Source organism: Alligator sinensis, unplaced genomic scaffold (assembly GCF_000455745.1).
Source record: "Alligator sinensis unplaced genomic scaffold, ASM45574v1 scaffold467_2, whole genome shotgun sequence".
Classification (NCBI taxonomy): domain Eukaryota; kingdom Metazoa; phylum Chordata; order Crocodylia; family Alligatoridae; genus Alligator; species Alligator sinensis.
Window position 1 is genome coordinate 826,999 of NW_005842129.1, and position 21,897 is coordinate 848,895.

The window sequence follows — 21,897 nt, forward strand, 5'->3', positions numbered from 1 at the left end:
GCTGGGGTCAAACGACCCCGGCAAGGTGTTCATCCAGCCTCCTTTTAAAGACCCCCAGGGTAGGAGCCAGCACCACTTCTCTTGGAAGTTGGTTCCAAATCCTATTTGCCCTGACAGTGAAGTAGCGCCTCCTGATATCTAGCCTGAATCTACCCTCTGCCAGCTTGTGACCGTTATTTCTTGTAACTTCTGGTGGTGCTCGGGGGGAACAGGGACTCTCCCAATGCCTGCTGGTCCCCCCTGACTAGTTTGTAAACGGCCACTAGAGCCCCCCTCACCCTTCCCTTGTGGAGGCTCATCCCCCCTCACCCTTCTCTTGTGGAGGCTGAACAGGTTCAGGTCCCTTAGCCTCTCCTTGTAGGGCCTGCCCTGCTGCCCCCTGATCATGCGACTGGCCCTCCTCTGAACCCTCTCCATGTTGTCCACATCCCTCCTGAAGTGCGGCATCCAGAACTGGACACAGTACTCCAGCTGCAGCCTGACCAGTGTCGCATAGAGGGGGAGGATCACCTCCTTGGACCTGCTTGAGATGCATCTGTGGATGCATGACAAGGTGTAGTTGGCCTTCCTGACCGCGTCCCCACACTGTTGGCCCATGTTCATTTTGGCATCAATAATGACTCCAAGATCCTTCTCTGCCTCTGCACTGATGAGAAGGGAGTTCCCCAGCCTGTAGGTCTGCTGCTGGTTCTTCCTCCCCAGGTGCAATACCTTGCACTTGTCTGTTCCAGCCAGGGCTTTGTCAAGCCGGCCCTTAAAAAATCTCCAAGGTTGGAGATTCCACTACCTCTCTGGGTAACCCATTCAAGTGTTTCACTACTGTCCTGATGAGAGAGTTTTTCCTAATATCTAACCTAAACTTCCCTTGCTGCAATTTGAGACCATTGCTCCTTGTTCTGTCATTGGCAAGCACTGAGAACAGTCTAGATCCGTCCTCTTTGTAACCACCCTTTGGGTAGTTAAAAGTTGCTATCAAATCCCTCCTCAGTCTTCAATTCTTCAGACTAAATAACCCCACTTCCTTCAGCCTCTCCTCAAAAGTCATGTGCTCCAGCCCCCTAGGCATTTTTGTTGCCCTCTTCTGAACTCTTTCCAGCTTGTCCACATACTTGGGGGCGGGGGGCAAAACTGGACACAGTACTCCAGATGTGGCCTTACCAGTGCCAAATAGAAGGGAAGAATGACTTCCCTCTGTCTGCTGGCAACACTTCTACTAATTCAGTCCAGTATGCCATTAATTTTCTTCTCAACAAGGACACACTGTTAGCTCATAGTCAGCCTATAGTCCACTGTAACCCCCAGGTCCTTTTCTGCAGAGCTGTTGCTTAGCCAGTTAGTCCCCAGGATGGAACTGTTCCATCCTAAGTGCAGGACTTGGCACTTGTCCTTGTTCAATCTCATGAAATTTCTTTTGGTCTAATCCTCCAATATACCTAGGTCACTCTGAACCCTAGCCCTACCCTCCAGCATATCTACTTCTCCCCCCAGCTTGGTGTCACTTGGAAACTTGCTGAGGGTGCACTCCATCCCATCTTCTAGATCGTTAATGAAGATATTGAACAAAACTGGCCCCAGGACTGACTCCTGGAGCACTCCACTTGATACCAGCTTCTCTTTGGAAGCTCACCAGCTATTGGGCTTTGGGCTTTTGGGCTTTGAGCCATGAACCAGAGACTATGGGCAGCAGTGGTGCTCTGAATTATTTGAATAGTACACTGGACCTGGAAACTAGTGAATAAGAGCACCTTAGGAACCCCCAAAAGACATCACCAAGGTTGTTTGAATGAGGAGCAAACAAGAAAAATATTATTTTTTCAAAAATTTGATTGCATGTTATGGCTAAGCCATTGGAAAGTATAGCTCTCAACGATCACAATATAAGGCTGAAATCACCTATAGGGCACAAAATGTCACGGTTATGTTCCTTTCTGAGGATGGTCAGCTATTAATATAAGTTCTTGCCTAATAGAGCTGCTCTGTTATGTCTTCCTAATGAACACAGTGGACAGAAGTGCTGTTGGTCAACACAGTGGATGAAGCCAAGAAATTGACATCATTTGAAAGGTTCCTTACTCACTGCAATACAGCATTGCCTGTAAAGTTCAGTTGTGCCACTTGTACGTGTGTAATGGGTGCAGTAATTTCATGTCATGGGAGAGCAGCTGGGAAGCCTATTGGTCTTTTGCTCCTGGATCTCTTACCTCTGAAAAATTCACATTAATAAAGAAGCTATGAGTTTAGTCTGGGCAGTTGCAAAGTTTCATCAAGAGCTTGGTGAGAAGCAATTTACTTTGCGTATGGATCATCAACTGCTACATTCACTTTTTAACTGACAAAAGGAATATCAGTGAGGGCTAGAGCACAGTTATGTGGGCAACAACATTTTCCAGTGCTCCACATTACAATATTGAGTTAAAACATAACAATTGACCTGCAGACTTGGATTGCTGATCACCAATGCCACCCAAGGGGGGACAACCAGGGATACAGTCCCAGGCCCAGGCACTGAGGAGCAGAGACTCACCATTTTTTTAAAAAGGATCACAACTAGATTTTATATAAACTGTACTGATTTTTCTTCTTACCATGGTAGGACAGCTGTTACGACCGGAATGTTATCATTGAGGATTACACACTGTTTCAGAAGGACAGGGTTGGGAGAAAAGGTGTTGGTTTTCCCTTGTATGTCAATCAAAAAACATACACCTGTTCCCTGGTTCAGGAGGAAGAAGACAGTAAAGCAGAATGCATTTGGGAGAAGGTGAAAATTGAAAGATGTAGCACCAGTATGATGGTGGGGATTTATTGTAGGCAACCAATTCAGGACAAGGAGGTGGATAAGGTGCTCTTCAAGTGGTTGATTAATCTATCCACAAGCTATGGGATGGCACTGATGAGAGACTTCAGTTTTCTGAGCATCTGCTGGAAGAACAATGCAGCCAAACATAAAATGTCAAGCTGGTTCCTAACTTGCATGGAGGGCAACTTTCTGCTCCAGAAAGTGAAGGATACAACTAGGGGATCATTTATCTTGGATCTTCTCCTGACCAACAGGGAAGAACTGGTGGAGGATTTAAAAGTGATGGGGAACTAATTCCAGATCATGAAAGGGGGAAAGCATCATGTCAGCAAAATTAGATGCTAGATTTAAAAAAAAAAGCAGATTTCATCTGACTCAAGGAGTTATAGGCATAGTGTCATGGGAGGATAGACTGAAGGATGAAGGTGCTCAGGAGGCCTGGGAGCTTCTAAATGCTAGTGTTGGAAGCCCAATAAGAAATTGTCCTGACATAATGGAAGCACAAGAAAAATGGCAAGAGATCAATATGGCTGCACAAGGAGCTTCTATGCAGGGACAAATTCAGGAAGGCAAGATAAAGAATGAGTTGTACCTAGCAAAGGAGGTGTTAAGGACAACAAGAAGAGGTTCTATAACAGGGATGGGCAAAATATGGCCTGCGGGCTGGATTTGGCCTGCCAAGTCATTGTATCTGGCCCAAAGGGACTCTCCAAAAAAACAATTATTACTGGCTTGCAGCTGCCCCTCTGAAAGCCAGTGGGTGATGTAGGCTTTCAGAGGTTGTGCACCATCGGACCAGGTGGGCTCTGTGCCTCCATCTCCATGGGGCTCCTGGCACTCCAGATGGGAGCCCTATGTGGAGGCATCGAATGCGATAGTGCATGAATGGACAGCTGGTGAATGAGGAGGGGAGCTCCTGCCTGCAGTGCTGGGAGCCACTGGCGCGTGTGGGGTTTGTGGGGGAAGGAGGGTTGGGCTCCGCCCGCCCCCATGGTGTGCAGCTGCTACCAGCAGCAGCAGCAGCAGGCAATGGGCCCTCAGGGCACTCATCTCCCATGGCAGGCAAAGCCCCCTGGTGGTGCACAGCTCCAGCTGAGTTCCAGGGGGCTGCACATGGCAGCACAGACTTGGCCCGGGCCGGCCCACTGCCACATGCCTTCCATCCAGACCAGGCCAGCTCTGTGCCTACACTTGGGGCTCCCAGCACTCCAGTGGGGACCCGCACGCAGAGGCATGTATCTGGCCCAGCCTGACAGCGCACACTCCTGGCTGCAGTGCTGGGAGCTGCACATGGCAACACAGAGCCCACCTGGCCCGATGGTGCATTGACCAGGAGCTGTGGGGAATTGCATGCCATCAGGCCAGGTGGGCTCTGTGCTGTCACGTGTGGCTTCCTGCTGGAGTGCTGGAAGCCCCACATAGAGGCACAGATCTGGCCTGACTCAGCCTGCTGGTGCATGGCTCCTGCCTGCAGTGCCAAAAGCCCCACATGCTGGCACGAAGCCACCGTGCTTTTGTTCAAAGGTGCACACCAGCTGGCCAGGCTGGCTCCATGCCACCACGTGTAGCCCTGGGACTCGGCCGGAGCCATGTGCCACCAAAAGGCTATGCCTGCCACGGGCCATGAGAGCCTCAAGGGCCTGCCAGTTGCTGCTGCTGCTGTCCTGGCAGTAGAGGCCATGCACCATGGGGTGGGGCACTGGGAGGGAGTTGTCCACCATGGGTGGGAGGGTGCAGGTAGCAGAGGCTCCCCCCACAAACCCCCCACTTCCCCCCACAAATACCCCCACACACACATACACATACCCCTGCGCCCTCCCACAAACCCCACACCCCCCAGGTACACTCCCATACTCACCATGCCACAGACGCCTCCACAAACCCCACACCCACCCACACACACTACCCTACATCCCCCCACAAGCCCCACACTCACAGACCCCCCAAAAAACTCCATGCACACTCCCACACACCCCCACAGACCACCCCAGAAACCCTACACATTCCTCACACCCCTTCACAACCCCCCCAGAAACCCCACACTCACCCACACTCCCTCACAAATCCCACACACACCCCACACCACTCACAAACCCCACACACATTCCCGTAATCCATCAGGCCCCCCTAAAAACCCTATACCCACCCACACACCACCACAAACCCCACATGCCCACCCCCACATCCACCCACACACTGCCACATGTATACCCCCCATAGACCCCACATCCCCCCACAAATCCCACATTTACACCCCCCCACATCCCGCACACACACCCACACCCCCCTCACAAACCCGGCACCCCCAGACTCACAATATACAAGAGTAAGACTTTATTTTGAGCTATTATGCAATAACCTCTATATACATTATGCAAATGCATGTAAACCAGGATAAAAAAATTTTAAAAATAAAATTAAAATACAATATAGTAGATGTTTGATTTTTAGTATATAATTTAGTTTTTTTCCAGTTCCCTGCTCCTAGGGGAGTACTTCCAGGGGCAAGGGGAGGGACTTCTGGTGGCAAAGCTCAGGGGCTAGGGGTGGAACTTCCAGGGGCACCTGTCAAGGGGTGGAGCTACCCTTGCAGCCCTTGACAGCTCACAAAAAGTCATTAAGCAGCCCTCCAGCTGAAATAACCCCTGTTCTACAAGTATTATGGTCAGAAAAGAAGGACCAAGAAAGCTGTAGGTCCTCTGTAACCAGCCAGGGGGAACTCCTAACAGAAGATAAAAAGAAGGCAGATCTGCTCAACAGCTATCTTGCTTCAGTCTTCACAAAAAGATTAAGCTGCAGCTAGAAACCTAATACGGATCATCTGGATAAGGAAGGGGGTAAGCTGAGGGATGAGATAATAAAAGAGATGATCAGAGAGCTTTTGTTGGTTTTGAATTAATACAAGTCAGCAGGGCCAGATGAATTTCATCCCAGGGTACTGAAGGAACTGGCAAAGAAGATCTGTCTCATGTCAACAACAAGAGGAAGATCAGGGAAAGTGTGCATCCCTTACTGAATGGGGGAAGCAGCTTAGTGACAGGTGATGTGGAAAGGCCGATGTACTCTATGCCTTTTTCACCTCATTCTTCATGGGCAAGGTCAGCTCCCAGACTACTACACCTGGTAGCACAGTTTGTGGAGGAGGTGAGGAGCTAGCAGGGGTGAAAGAATAGGTTAGGGATTATTTAGAAAATCTGTATATGTACAAGCCCATGGGGCCAGAGGTGAGGCGCACAGTTGCTGAGGGAGTTGGCTGATGTGACTGCAGAGCTGGATGATTGGAAAAGGGCAAATATAATTCTCATCTTTAAGAAAGGGAAGAAGAAGGATCTGGGGAATTACAGACCAGTCAGCCTCATTTCAGTCCCTGGAAAAATCATGGAGCAAGTCCTCAAGAAATTAATTTGTAAAGACATGGGCTACTTGCAGATGTTAAGAAAAAACAAAAGAAAATGGTGCTTTACTTTAAATTTGGTGTGCTCCCCCACCAAGCCCAGCACATACCCAGAACAGGCAGTGTGTTATTTGGACTTCAGCTTGCCCGACATCTGTATAGATCAGTTGCTTTAGTGGGGCTTTTTTGGCACTTCTATCTAATAGTTGATAGATTCAGCTTTAGATAAAAACATCAAAAGCCCCACTGAAGACCTCATCTATGCAGATGATGCAGAGCCGGGTCGAAGTAATGTATTGCTGCTTTTGGTAAAGTGTGGTTTGTTTGGCTTGTTTTTTAATGTCTGCAAGCAGTCTTAGAGGAGAAGGTGGTTATTAGAAACAATCAGCTTGGATTCACAGAGGGCAAGTCATGTCTGACCAACCTGACTTGTCTTCTATGATGAGATGGTTGGCTCTATGGATATGGGAAGAGCAATGGACGTAACTTACCTTGACTTTAGCAAGGCTTTTGATATGGTCTCCCACAACCTTCTTGCAAGCAAGCTAAGGAAGTCTGGGTTGGATGAATGGACTGTAAGACAGATAGAAAGCTGCCTGGATCGTCAGGCTCAGATGGTAGTAATCAATGGCTTGATGTCTAGCTGGCAGCCAGTATCAAGTGGAGTGCTCCAAAGGTCGTTCCTGGGGCTGGTTTTGTTCATTATCTTCATCAACAATCTGGATGATGGGACAGAGCACACCCTCAGCAAGTTTCCAGGTATAGCCAATCTGGGGGAAGTAGTAGATGCACTGGAGGGTAGGGCTGGGAATCAGGGAGACATCAACAAATTGGAGGATTGAACCAAAAGAAATCTCATGAGGTTCAATAAGGAGAAGTGTAAAGTCCTTCACTTTGGATGAAACAACCCCATGTACCATACAGGCTTGGGACCAACTGGCTAAGCAGCAGCTCTGCAGAAAAGGACCTGTTTGTTACAATGGACAATAAGAAGAATAGGAGCCAACAGTATGCTCATGTTGCAAAAAAGACTAACGGCATACTGGGCTTCATTAGTAGGGGCACTGTCAGCAGATCAAAGGAAGTGATTACTCCCCTCTATTCTGCACCGATCAGGCCACATCTGGAGTACTGTGTCCAGTTTTGGGCCCTCCTCTACAAAAAGGTTGTAGACAAGTTGGAGAGTCCAGCAGAGGGCAACAAAAATGGTTAGGGGACTGGGGCACATGACATCGGACGAGCAGTTGAGGGACCTGGGCTTATTTAGTCTGGAGAAGAAAAGACTGAGAGGGGATTTAATAGCAGCCTTCAACTACCTGAAGGGTGGTTCCAAAGAGGATGGAGCTAGACTGTTCTCAGTGGCTGCTGATGACAAAACAAGGAGCAGTGATCTCAAGTTGCAGCAAGGGAAGTTTTGGTTAGATATTAGAAAGAACTTTTTCACAAGGAGAGTAGTAAAGCGTTGGAACGGGTTACCCAGAGATGTTATGGAATCTCCATCCTCAGAGGTTTTTAAGACCTGGGTAGACAAAGTCTTGGCTGGGATGATCTAGTTGGGGCTGGCCCTGCTTTGAGCGGGGGGTTGAATTAGATGACCTCCTGAGGTCCCTTTCAACCCTAAGTTTCTAGATTTCTGTGCTCTCAGGGCTTTTGGCAATGATCTTAATGAAGTTGTGGGAGATGAGCCAGGTACCAGAGGACTGAAAGAGGGCCAGCATAGTTCCTCTCTTTTAAAAAGGCAAAATGAAGGATCTGGGGAACTACAGACTGGTTAGCCTTACCTCAATACCTAGGAAGCTAGTGGAACATATCCCAAGGAAGGCCATGTGCAAGCATCTGGAGGAAGAGCAGCCAGCATGGATTTATAAAAAAATGAATTGTGACAAACAAACTTGATCCCCTTCTTTGACATAGTAACTAGTTGTTTGGATGAAGGGAATGATGTGGATATAGTTTATTTGCATTTCAGCAAAGCTTTTGATAACATCTCGCATGACCTTCTCATAAACAAATTGGAGAAATATAGGTTGCACAAAGCTACTGTAAGGTGGATAGGTAACTGGCTCCATAGCCACAAGCATAGGGTAATTATTAATGAGTCCATGGCAGAATGCCAGGAGGTTTTGAATGGAGTCTGTCCTGGGCTCATTGCCGTTCCATGCGTTTATTAAGGATTCAGATGCTTTCATGGGTAGTTTCTTGAGCAAGATTGCAGATGACAGAAAACTGGGAAGGATTGTGAACACGCTGCAAGATGCAAGTGCAATTTAGAAGGATCTTGATTGGAAAACTGAGATAAAGCTAACAGGATGAAGTTCAATATGGACAAATGCAAGGTGCTACACCTCAGGAACAATAATCAAAAACACAAAGATAAAATGGGTGACTCTCGGCTGAATGGCAGTACTATGGAAAAAGAGTCTTGGTAGATTACAGATTCAAAATGAGTCTGCAGTGTGATGCAGCCATGCAAAAGGCAAATGCAGTTTTGGGATGCATCAATAAAAGCATTAGGTGCAAGACATGGGAGGTGATAGTACCTCTTTATTCACCACTTGTCTGGCCTCATCAGGAGTACCGTATGCAGTTCTGAGCTCCATATTTTAAAAAAGGATGGGGAGAAGTTAGAGAGGGTCCAGAGGGCTTGGAAAGAAGTCATATGAGGAGGCACTGAAAGAGCTAGGTGTATTTGGCTTGTGCAAAAAGCACTTAAGAGGGGACATGATAGCAGCCTTCAAATACTTGAAGGCCTGCCATAAGGAAGGGGGAAAGCACCTTTTTCTCTTGTAGCAGAATGGGGGATGTAGACCAATGGCTTGAAGTTGCAGCAAAGTAAGTTTAGACTGAATATACAGAAAAACTTCTTCACTGTTAGAATACTGAGGCAGTGGAATAGACTGCCCAGGGAAGTTGTGGACTCTCCATCACTGGAGTATTCAAGAAGTTGGACAGTCGCTGGTTAGGGATGATCTAGGTGTAGCTACGCCTATGTTCTACTACAGGTATTTCCCATGCTTCTGGGCCTTCGTAGTTGTGGGGCATGGTCCTCTACATGGGATCTCTTGAGCGTATATTGAAAACATTTAATACAAACAGGACATTGACTGCCCTGGTTCCCTGCCTTTACCTGTGGCAAGTTAGGGTGTTAATTCTATGTTGTGTCAGGGTTGATGGTAGCCTTATGAAGAGTTTAGATTATGGATTGTATAAAATGGTTTGGATAGGGATAATCCTGCCTCGGGTGGAGGGTTGGACTAGAAGACCTCTGGAGGTTCCTTCCAGCCCTACTGCTCTACAAATCTATAATTGTATGAAACCATAGTAGGGCTGTATCACTCTCAATTAAAATACAGATACATAACTAGGACACCGCCCTACGTTCGATGGTCACAAATTGGTATTGGGTGTCAAGCTGGGAGACAGTCATGTCTTAAGACTGTCTTGGACCCACAGGAAATTTCTGTGGACAGCACTGTCAGGCTTCCCACCAGGAGCAGCAGGTATGGGTACCATCTTGGCACCAGGGACAGCTGACCTATTCTGCATGGCACAGACTGTTGCCTTGCCATTGACAAATATTACAAGGAGCAGCTAACAATGATCCAGTGGTGTCTAAAAGTCTCACGTGTTGGAGTGGATTTCACTGAGGCACACAAATAACTGTTACAGCTTGCTTTATTTATAAAGAACAATTAAGTGGTATAAAAAGGTTGCCTTATGTGTAGCATTGGGGTAGTTGTATCTATGAAGCAAGTCACACATACACCAAGAGTTACATGAAGGCCATTTGTTAATTGTAAAAATGAAAATTATGATCAGGGTTTTGTGTGTTGGACAGAGATCGATACACAACTGTGACAATGGCAAATGGAAATGGCAAAAGAATCCCACGTTGTCAGCAAATGTAATATTCTTGGGCTTCTTTTTTTAACTATCGCAATGGACTATTAGGCTCAAGTGGACCTTGACATTTACTTTTGTCAACCAAATTTATCATCTCTTATAAGAATAAATCAGGTTTGGTTGACATGACCTATTTTCCATAAAACTATGCTGGCTGGAATTAATTATATTCCTTATGTTTAATTTTTTATCAGTTGAATCCTGTAGTGTCTTATACAACATTTAAGACAGTTACTTGGTACAGTTACTCAGTACATTTTATTTTCCATTTTTTAATATTGGCATAACATTAGCATTTTTCCAGGCTCCTGCCATGTCCCTGATATTCTAGATTCATTAAAATTTAATATCATTAGGCAAAGATCTCGGCTAACTCTTTTAAGACTCTTGAATAATGGAAACTATGTGGACCTGGTAATTTTAAAATGTTTATTCCAAAGTTATATTGTTTTACATCGTCCGTGGTTAGTAATAGATTGGAAAGTATAAAATCGTCTTCATATGACATGATGTGACGGGTGCAAGCTTCCAGGCCTGGTAACAGTGCCGGCCCACCAGCCTGTTTTTGGACAAGCCGCCTGCCTTACTTTCCTGCCCCACCTTGTTGTTAAATAAATTAGGATGTTAATTAAGCTGGAGGCTGCCCTTTGAGCGCCCTGGTGTCAAAGGGCGGTTTTTACATGACTGAGACCTCCCCTTTATCGTGTCCCATGCCTTGCAGATGTTTCCGTGAGTTGTGCTACGCTCTGGCCTGAGGCCGGGCCCAACTCAGCACAGTGTTGGTCTCTCTCATGCTTCCCTGTTCAGGGCCTCACACATGACCCACTCTCACTGGGGCCTTCACCACTCTGCCTGCTCTCACCAGGCCTCTCTCACTCATGCCCCTTACCAAGCCACATTCACCCTGCCCTGCTCCCTCGAGCAACCATGTAGGCCATCAGGCTTGTCTCTGCTCTCCTTGGCCAGCACTGGCACAGCCTTTTGGGTTTCTCCCACCACCCTCATCTGCACGGTGGCCAGATAATTAACCAAACATTGGGCTAACCCTGCCCCTAGACCCTTACCAGGTAACGCGCCCCCCGGTCTCCTGTTGGGGTCAGTGACTCACCCCTTTCACTTGCGGCTCTCCCTATGCTGCCTCTCTCAGCCTCAGGCCCGCTTGCAGCCTCAGACACTCGAAGGCTTACCTGGGCCTCAACACATTCACCCCCCTCTGCTGGGGCTCGGACTCAGGTGCCTCCCATGGCTGTGTCTGGCCCCACTACTCCCCGGGGTCTTGCACCCCCATGGGCTCAGGTGCCACCCATAGGCGTGCCTGGCCCTACTCCCCTCCAGTTTTATAACCCACCAGACTGATAGGGGCTGGGGTTAAGGCGCCCTGACCTGCCTTTCACCAGGGAGGTAACTGACCTGGCATTTCTTGGGGACTCCCACGCCACAAGGACTCCCACCAGGCCACCCTTCCTCGGCAGGGAGCAGCTTCCAGTCACACCCAGGACCAAGAGCCTCCTGCCCTCCCCATAGCTCCTGCCCTTACCTCCAAGATGTTCCCAGAGCAGCAGGGCAGCCGGGTGGTGTTGCTTCCTTGGCTGCTGGCAGCAAACTCCTGCCCTACCCCTGAAAGCCAGGATCTGAAAATGGCTCCTCATCAGGGCTGGCAGGCACCTGTCTGCTGCCCACTCTCCTCCTTAAAGTGGCAGACACCCAAGGTGCTCTGCCACCCACCTTCCCCCTTAAAATGGTCCCTGGGGGAGGCTTTCCCTGCTGCCCACACAACAAGCTCACTCAGAGCTTGCAAAAGCCCTTAAGATGTAGGGAGAAGTGGGCATACTGGAGGGGAGGGACAGAATAGATCTAGACAGGTTACAGAGGGGGGGCAGATGAGAACAGGATGAAATTCAACGCAGACAAGTGCAAGGTGCTGCATCGAGGGAGAAGGAACTTGCAACACGCTTATAAGCTGGGGAACACGCTTCTCAACAACACAGTGGCTGAAAGGGATCTTGGAGTCATTGTTGACTCCAGGATAGCCATGAGCTGCCAATGTGAGGAAGCGATCAGTTAAGCTAACCACGCCTTGTCATGCATTTACAGATGCATCACAAGCAGGTCCAGGGAGGTGATCCTTCCCCTCTATGTGGCATTGGTCAGGCCACAACTGGAGTACTGCATCCAGTTCTAGGCGCTGCACTTCAAGAGGGATGTGGCTAACCTGGAGAGGGTCCAGAGGAGGGCCACTCACATGATCAGGGGGCAGCAGGCCAGGCCCTATGAAGATAGACTAAGGGGCCTGAATCTATTCAGCCTCCATGAGAGAAGTCTGAGAGGGGATCAGGTGGCCGTCTATAAACTCACCAGGGGGACCAGCAGAAAATAGGTGAGGCTCTGTTCCGCTGGGCATCACCTGGGATAACAAGGAATAATGGGCACAAATTGATTGAGAGCAGGTTCAGGCTTGATATCAGGAGGCATTACTTTGCAGTTAGGGCTGCCAGGCTCTAGAGTGGGCTCCCAAGGGAGGTGGTGATCTCCCTTACATTGGGGGTCTCCAACAGGAGGTTGGATAGATATCTGGCTGGGGTATTATGGTCCCAGCACTCGTTCCTGCCCAGGGCAGGAGGTTGGACTTGATGATCTGTTCAGGTCCCTTCTGACCCTAGAAACTATGAAATTATTAAGTGGCAAATACCCAGTTGGTGCTCCGCCAAACACCTTCCCCCTTGAAATGGCTACTCAGGTGTCTCCTGGCTGCCCTCCTTGCAGGCACTTCTCCAGCCTGCTGCAGCCCGCACTAAGTGGCAAGCACCCCAATTGTGTTCTGCCACATATGAACACATCATTTCACTTTGTTTTAAGTGCAGATCAAAATATTTATTGAAAATGTCAGCATTTGCTGTGTCTTTATTAACAAAAACTTTACAATTTTAGCCTAGTAATAGGTCTATACCATTGTTAGGATTTTTTTGTTCTTGGTATACTTACAAATTTCTTACAGTCCTTAGCACTGCCACCTATTAAATTGTCCTTCATGAGTTTAGCTTCCCTAATCATCTTTGTATACTCTGTAATTTCTAATATATCTTCTTCTTCTTATATATTTCATTTTTATTTCTGTTTGCTACTTTCTTTTATCCACTGAACACATGTAAGCTTGTAGCCAATGGGCTAGCATGTATTCCAGCTTTACTCCTTCACATGGCACTTATGTAGTTTCATAATTACAGTTTTTGGTACTTGTACATACATTGGATTCTACTCGGACCTCTTTAGATACACTCAGCTTGTACTTTCCTACTCAGCGGGAAGAGAACAGCAATACAGCAGAAGGGTAGCTTAGTGAAGTGGATCTGTCCTGGAGAAAGGAGTCCTGGGTTCTTGCTGTGCCTCCACTGGGGCAGCAACTATCCCACTACCCTTTATCCATTTTAGCCAATCAGTATTAAATTCAAAGTATAGAAAAGCTACTAAGGTTAGGAGCCAGAGCCCCCTCCTGTCCAGGGAAGCATCCACCCCAGTGAATCATCATTCCTCTAGTTTTTTCCCACCTCCTGGATAGCTTCAATGGAGGATGAGAGTGCATTGGGCAATGCCTACCCCCCTGCCTGGAAGCTAGAGCGATCTGCTGCAAGTGTGCAGGTTCAACCCCCTGCCACTAAGGGCAAGTATCCTCTGGTTCCTGGGCAAGTATCCTAACCACTATGCTGTTGACCTAAAAGTGGGGAAGGTTATCACTTCCTTAGTTTTGTCTTTTGTAGGTATGTACTTACCTGGATGATGCTAATCTGGCACAGGTGAAAATACAATCTAAACTGTGAAGAAGCATCAAACAATTGCAGTTTCCTGGCTATGAAAGTGCTACTTAGGTGCTAATAGTGAAATAGGATTTAGTTCAAAGTGTACTATTTCTTGACTATGGAATAGTAATAAACTCTGCTTAAAGAACTCCTAGTTTTTCTTGTCTACATTTTTCCTTTCAATTCAGTTTTCTCATAATTTTCCTCAGATATTGTGATACATCCTTTTGAAACATGAAGTACATGTGTTACTTGCTAGGGTTTGTCTCTATTTACTTATATTGAAAGTTCTCAGACCAGAATCATTATATAGGCAACCATCAATCCTCTGGATCATGGTGTACATGTTAGAGGTCTATTCAGGTGCCTGATGAATCACCAGTCCCTAGGTAACCACCAATTTTGAGTCCACTGATTAATTCTTCTTTATCCGTGAGTTAATGAGGTCCAAAGGAGAGTTGCCTCATGATGGTTATCTCGTTGACTTTGTTAGCACATTAATTCATATGCAGCCAAGATCCTATGCTGTAAATTATCAATACTGTAACACAGATAATGGTGTTTTTAATATGGAATGCTTCTCTCCATCTCTCTTTCCTGCTGTTTCCTTCCATAAGAGGCTATAACCAATTATTTTAATGTTCCAATCATGCGAATCATTCCACCAGATTTCAGTAATACCAGTTATAGCAAATTTGTTTTTGTCACAAACAATTTCCAGTTCCTCTCACTTGTTACATGACTCTTAGCATCAGTATTCATAGATTCATAGATTCATAGATGTTAGGGCCGGAAGGGACCTCAATAGATCATCGAGTCCGACCCCCTGCATAGGCAGGAAAGAGTGGTAGGGGAGAGCACCACCTCCCTTGGGAGCCCATACCAGACCTTGGCCACTTGAACTGTGAAGAAGTTCTTCCTAATGTCCAGTCTAAATCTGCTCTCTGCTAGCTTGTGGCCATTATTTCTTGTAACCCCCGGGGGCGCCTTGGTGAATAAAACCTCACCAATTCCCTTCTGTGCCCCCGTGATGAACTTATAGGCAGCCACACGGTCGCCTCTCAACCTTCTCTTGCGGAGGCTAAAAAGGTCCAGTTTCTCTAGTCTCTCCTCGTAGGGCTTGGCCTGCAAGCCCTTAATCATATGAGTGGCCCTTCTCTGGACCCTCTCCAGGTTATCCACATCTCTCTTGAAGTGCGGTGCCCAGAGTTGCACGCAGTACTCCAACTGCGGTCTGACCAGCGCCCGATAGAGGGGAAATATGTAAGCAACCAAAAGTATGTAAGCAACCAAAACATTCTTATACTTCATTTGCCTTCTGAACACCTCCCTTTGTCTGGCTAATTTAATGCTTTTTTGGCTGCTTCAGCTAGTCTCCAACCACATAGATCAGTTTTCCTACATGTGAGATGCAGGCTGCCCTATTGGGCCACATTTCAATGAAAGAGGGCCTGTAAAATGTTCCCCCAAATGGAAACCTCCAGCCTTATACCAGCTACACGGTCAGTGGTTCCCCTTCATTATTTTGTGCATCTCTCTTCACTCTGAGATGAAAAGACTATCCAGGAGGATCATTTGGACTTTCCCCATCTTCAGCTCTCTTCCAAGGCCCTTGAAATCTTCTTTCATCCATGAAGTTTCACATGATGCCATGTCATTTTGCATCATCACTAAATCTGCAGGTTGACTTCAGAATCAGTCTTGCAGTTACATCCATATTTTCACCATGTACAGGCATCACCCCATCCTGTTGTCCTTGTTTCTCTCCCTGAATTTTCTATCCTTAATGAGGATTATTTGCCTTCCTAGAAGGCCTGAAGATGCTCTTGTGGTATTTGCTTGCTTCATACAGGAAGGATGTCTATTGGTCATGCCCTCTCTATTTTTCTCTTCCATTCCTCTACAAACAGGCTTCTCAGGAACAGAGTCACTGAGTTCCTGATAACAATGTTATACTTCTGGCTAGGTTGAATACCTGCTATCTTTATTCCCCTTCTTGGTGACAAATCACCAGTCAACTGCTTCCATTCTATTCTCTCTGATTCCCCCCTCACCCTTCTGCTTGTGTAATCTGTGGCAATTATTTCTGAACTGGGTTATCCAAAATGTCCTTCTTTTCTTGGATACTATGAAGGATTGTAGGTTTTCTGTCATCTGTCTTGTTACCTAGTATGTCCATGCACCAGACATTTCTTCCGTTCTTCAACAAAAATGAAAACAGCTCACCCAAAGCAGGTCACAGCAGCTGTTCCCTTGTCATCCATATCTGGTACAGTCACACAGACACCTCTCCAAATTCCCTCCAAATCCTTCATTTTTGCTGCTCAAGTTTACCTAATCAGGAGTTCCACTGACATATGCTTAGCTCCACTCACTTGCTGACAGGGAGGGGATTAATCACAGGGGAGCTCAAATGCTGAGTCTAATCAAAGACCCCAAAGCTTTGAACCATCTTCTCTGCACAGAGATTCAAACACAGACTTCTTTCATCTGGCTTGTCATGTGGCCTTCAGAAAGACCAGAAAAGATGCATAGATCACCAGGTCACTTCATCTTCATCTGTATGAGCTGCCAGTACACTCACTAAAGCTCCCCAGTTTATTGGGCAAAACGTCACTCCAGACTGGATTTGAACAATTTTAGCAGATTCTCCTGGACTCAGGATCATACTGTAACCAAAAGGGGCCTCTGTGATCATATAGTCTGACCTCCTCTCTAAGAAAACCACAGAACTTCTTGTTTAAACTACAGGAGTTTTTAGAAATGTAACTGTCTTAACTGAAGGGTAATCCATCTCAGCCCTTAGTACATGATTCCATTGATAAAATACCATCACTGTGAAAAATTGGCACCTTAGTTCTAGTCTGAATTTATTTTGTTTCAATGTGCTTACCACTTATATGTATATCGTGCTATTAAAATGTAGGTTAATATAGCGACAAAGCATCACACTTGGCGTCAGAGATCCATATGTCTGAAGCATATCTGATGTTTGATGGCATGGGTTTTCAGATTGCAATGGGAGAGACTGGCTCTGTACTGAGGGCAGACTTGACCATTGCTGATCTTGTACCATTGCAGTCTTGTACCTGCAGTTTTTGCAGCCTGTGTGGGCTGAGCAGAGGCTCTTCCAGCAAAATGGATGGAGTCTCCCTGAACTGGTGAAAATTTGAGCAAGACAGAGATTTTCTACAATGTAAAATTGCTCCCTTCAGCACAGAATTCCCACCAGGAACAAGGTTCTATAGAACCCACTTCCCTTATGGGAAAGGAGCCCTGCTCAGTCTTGCTTCTTCTGTCCTTGCCACTATCATCTGACCAGGAAGTCATTTTAAAGCTGTAACTCGCACATGCTGCTACATGGTAACTACTATTTACCCTCCAGTTCCCTCTGAAAAAGTTAAGGGAAGCACGGGTATTATAACTACATGGTCAGTTCATTTCAAATTGTCCAATGGCATTGGCCACCCTCCTTGGATCTAACTAGTATGATTTCCACCCCACCCTCCTATGCTCTGCAGTCATGATATGGGTAGGCGAGGCATCATGTCATGGCAGTTCTAACTGGTCTTCTGGTGACACATTCCCCAGGGAGGAGTTCTGTGAAATTTTCCGAGCCAAAGAAAAAACAACAGGAAAACTCTACACATGCAAGAAATTTCTGAAGAGAGATGGGCGGAAGGTGCGAAAGGCAGCCAAAAATGAGATCATCATCTTGAAAATGTAAGTCTATAGAATCCCTTTGGGATTTGACCTGGAAACCTTGAGTCTGCTGTCTTTGTAACATAGTAAAGTAGATGTATTATCTAGCAGCTATAATAGGCTTTTACCTTTTCATACACAACAGCTAGTAGAAGGGGACAGAAGTCCAGTATACCAATAGGAACTGCATCTGCTAAACTGATGACACAATACCACAAGGCTCATCCTGACAAAAAGTCCCCCCAGTCAGGCTTTTCTCTGCCAACAAGTGATTTTGTTTAATTGTACTCTGCCTGATTTTGCCTTCTGAAATTGTCTGTTTCAGTACCAGGCAGCTTCTGTGCCCCCAGCATCTTTACCGCCTCTAATAGGGTTCTCAAAAGGGCTTAGGAGCAAAGGCAAACAAATAGCACCAACCAGCTGGCAAGTATGGAGCAGGGAGCTGAGAGCAACTGTGGGTTTTGAACAAGCAACTCATCCCTGCCTAAACCCAGGCCAGCCTACCCCAGCCACCACAAAGAGCTGGATAGGAGAGCTCTTCATAGCCCTATATTAGGGGCTCTGTTGTCCCAGTAGCTCATCCTCCAAGTCACCTTTCATTTCTGGTCTGTAGAGTTCCCCTGAGATCCACCAGCTCATGGGGAGGGGGATATACATGTTGGATCAGAACCAGGCAGGGTCTCTGTGCCCTGGCCTAGGGGGTACCTTTCTAAGCCATGGTGCACATCAGGCAGAGCCTGCTGAGTCTGTGCTCTCTTGCCCTGTCCACATAGGGTGAAGCATCCCAACATCCTGCAGCTGGTTGATGTATATGTCACCCGGAAAGAGTACTTCATCTTCCTGGAACTGTAAGTTAATGCCCTCTCCAGAAAGCCTTCCTGGGCTCCTTTCTGATGCTTGTTCTTGCCCCATATGCTCCTATGGTTTTCCTCTCTGCACAACGGGCATGGCCATCTACTCCACCTGTTGACAGAAATCAGTCACTGGTGCCCTCTGAGCTGCAGCCCATCCATGCCACCACAGCCAGAAAAAGAGCCATGCTGTGGATCATAGGGAGCTTAGAGCCTCAAATACAGGGTGTGTTGATTTTAGGATCGAAAAGGCAGGATTTCTGGAATAATCCAGCTCTGGGACCATTGATATACCAGTGTATATATATATATTTCCTGTAACAGTGATACAGGAAATATATTCACCTGAGACGGACCTGTGCCTGTGGGAGGACTTGTTTCAGAGGTCTGATTTCAGGCTAAATCATATTAAATTTAGCTACAGCCAGCCACAGGGAGCTGTCAGGAACACTCAGGTCTCTGCTGTGAGCATGTCTGCTGGATGGGGGTGGCATGGCCAGCTGCACTGAATTTTTTGATGGCAGAAGCTCTGGGGGTTTAGCTAAGTGCCTAGAAATTCACAGATTTATCTGGTCTTTTCCAAGGCTCTGACTGCTAAGATCTGGGTCCCAGGTGAGAAGGTCACTGCCTCATCCATCTGGCTGAGCCAGTCCTCATAACACTCCTCTTCCATTGCTGTCCCTCCTACCCAGAGCATTGTACAGAACTCTGAGTCACAACAGAGTTGGAGTCACTCCTGCCTGGTACTGCTATTCTCTCAGGCTTTTGCTGTGTCTCTCCCTAACTACAGGGCCACGGGCCGGGAGGTGTTTGACTGGATCTTGGATCAGGGTTATTATTCTGAGCGAGACACCAGCAATGTCATCCGACAGGTGTTGGAGGCTGTTGCTTATCTCCATTCCCTCAAGATTGTGCACAGGAACCTCAAGGTAAGTCTGCCAGCTTCCCTACTAGCCTGTATCTCCATGCTGCTAGGACAGCCCCTAGGCACTTAGATCCCTGCAAGCTTCATCTGCTCTCACAGTCATTGGGGAGCTGCCACCAGCAATCCAGATATACCAGGACATCCCTTTCTCTAGAGCAGGGGTGGCCAACCTGTGGCATGAGCAGCCTTTGTGTGTGGCACACAGCAGATTAAGGAGGGGGCAAACAGCATGGCAACAGAAAGGACAAGGAGCAGAAAGCAGAGCAGCAGATCATGCGGGGACCCCAGAGCAGAAAGCAGAATGGCAGGTCAGGAAGGGAGCAAAGGGCAGGGAACAGAAAGAATGGCAGATTTTGCAGGGTGGGGAAGGGATCAGAGTAGGACTCAGGAAGGGCACAGGGCTTAATTTGTAGTACACAAGACAAAAAGTTTGGCCATCAATGCTCTAGACTAGAGCATGGCTTAAGGAGGGGATCCCACTGTGCTCTCCTCTAGATGGTGGCTTCCTGTTTGCAGGTTGGTTGTTGGCACCCTGACCTCTTTATGTGGAAAGTATCCCTTCTTTTCTGGGGTTGGACTGGGTGCTGACTGAGCCAAATAAATGGCTATGAGAAGCATCCTCATGTCCAAGTAGTATGGCAGGCCCTGGTGGTCATGGGGCACTGATAATTGCCATGGCTTTATACCCATCAAAGGGTTAGGATGCTCTCTCCCCTCCATTCATTTCTTCCCTTCTCTTTGCATGGGACCTTCAGCTGGAGAATTTAGTGTATTACAACCGCCTGAAGAACTCCAAGATTGTTATCAGTGATTTCCACCTGGCAAAGCTAGAGAATGGCCTCATCAAGGAGCCTTGCGGCACCCCAGAATATCTGGGTAAGAAATGTGACAGTGGCATTTGGCAGAGGGCAACCAGAACAGGGATGGGCAAGACAAGGTGCAAACATGTAAATACTTTTTGTTGCAAACCAAGAATGAGCCGCAGAGTAAGAAGCAGTTACCCACAGCCCCTTCCATGGAGACAGGAACCCAGATCTAATCTTTCCTCTCCTAGGAGCTGTACCCAGAGCTCCAGAGACACTGAAGTCCAGGCCTGGTCCTTCCCTCAGTGCTCTAGAGTCAGTGGGGAATTACTGTCTTACTGTCAGGTCCAACATGTTCCTTCCTAGCTCCCATGGTTAAAGGCTGGTTTGGGCTCTGAAGCATGAAGACTAAGATTTCCTTTTAGCCCTTTGTTTCTTCCCCCTAAGACTGGAACTTCTGCCCTGGGTATGGAAGCTAAATCCACCTGTGATTTCTGTGATAGAGCATCTCTTTACACTTCATTATATTTGGCTTTCCCATCCCCAGCTGTTCTATCCCTTTTGCTTTTCCTCCAGGAGGGTGATCACTATCTCTCCATGTGAACAAGACCCTCTTTGCCATGAATCTTACATTTCCTTCCAAGCAGCCTATGTTACGTCTCAGCTAGGGGAGAGGGGTCTTCACAGGAAACGTAGCCACTGGGTACCATAGCTTAGGCCAGGGGTTGTCAACCGGGGGTACGCATACCCCTGGGTGTATTTGAGAAGGCCCTAGAGGGTACGTGCAGGCGTGTCGAGACGGAGTGCCACTACGCAGGCGCCACCCACCCAGCCAGGCATGGGGAGTGGGGGAAGCTCGCATACGGCAGCTGCCGCCATTTCGCATTCGGTCGCGCACCACCCTCCCACTCCCCACATCCAGCCACCAGGGGTACACTGCTCTGCGTCCAGCTGTTGGGGGTACACTGATCCAAAAAAGTTTGAAAAGCCCTGGCCTAGGCTAATGATGGGCAGCTAAGGAAAGGGGTGGCTGTCCTGTGTGAGGGACTGGGAGTTTCCTCTCTTGGGGGATACTGTGTGAGGCCCAAAGTATCAGGAAGAGGGACAGCACAGTGAGAAACAGCTCTGGAAAGCCATCTGGGTTAGTCCTTGTGCCACTGGTAACAGAAATGTGAGGTGTCTAAGCTAGAAGCAGAGGTGTGTAATGGGAGAGTACCATCCACCAGCACTTTAGGAATACAAAGGCTTGTGGAGATCCTCAGGAGGCAGAGGTAGGGATCCTGATCCTTCTATGGCATGGCTGTCACTCTCCTGTTGTGTTGTTTCAGCTCCAGAGGTGGTGGGACGCCAACGGTATGGACGGCCTGTGGACTGTTGGGCTATTGGCGTCATCATGTACATTCTGTAAGGACAGAGACATGAACTGTGATTTTGGGATCTCTGAGTTCTGAAAGTGACTGTGAGCAGTGGGAGATAAGGATGGTCATCCTTGGGTGCCACCCAGGCCAGGGAGCTGCGGGTGCAGTTGAAAGGGGTGGGTGACCAGAGAATGGCTGGGGAGCTGATACAAGGCAGGAAAAAGACAAGAGCTAGGGCCTGGAATAAAATGGGAACAGCCAGAGTCTGCTTCCTGGCAACTAGCTCAGGGAGTGATCCAGGAGAATCCTGGGCCCTGGTGAAGGGAGACAGGCTGGAGCCCAGAGGTCACTACCTTGTTAATCCAAG

At 47.5% G+C, this 21,897-nt stretch overlaps 1 protein-coding gene across 1 annotated transcript in view; it reads left to right on the forward strand.

Moving 5' to 3' along the window:
* CAMKV (CaM kinase like vesicle associated) overlaps nt 1-21,897 on the forward strand; it is a 36,668-nt gene that overhangs the window by 9,808 nt on the left and 4,963 nt on the right. Inside the window, exons 2-6 of the mRNA XM_006024992.3 lie at nt 17,483-17,614; nt 18,367-18,441; nt 19,235-19,373; nt 20,125-20,245; nt 21,501-21,576. Of these exons, the coding sequence (XP_006025054.1) occupies nt 17,483-17,614; nt 18,367-18,441; nt 19,235-19,373; nt 20,125-20,245; nt 21,501-21,576 (543 nt within the window). The remainder of the gene's footprint in view (nt 1-17,482; nt 17,615-18,366; nt 18,442-19,234; nt 19,374-20,124; nt 20,246-21,500; nt 21,577-21,897) is intronic.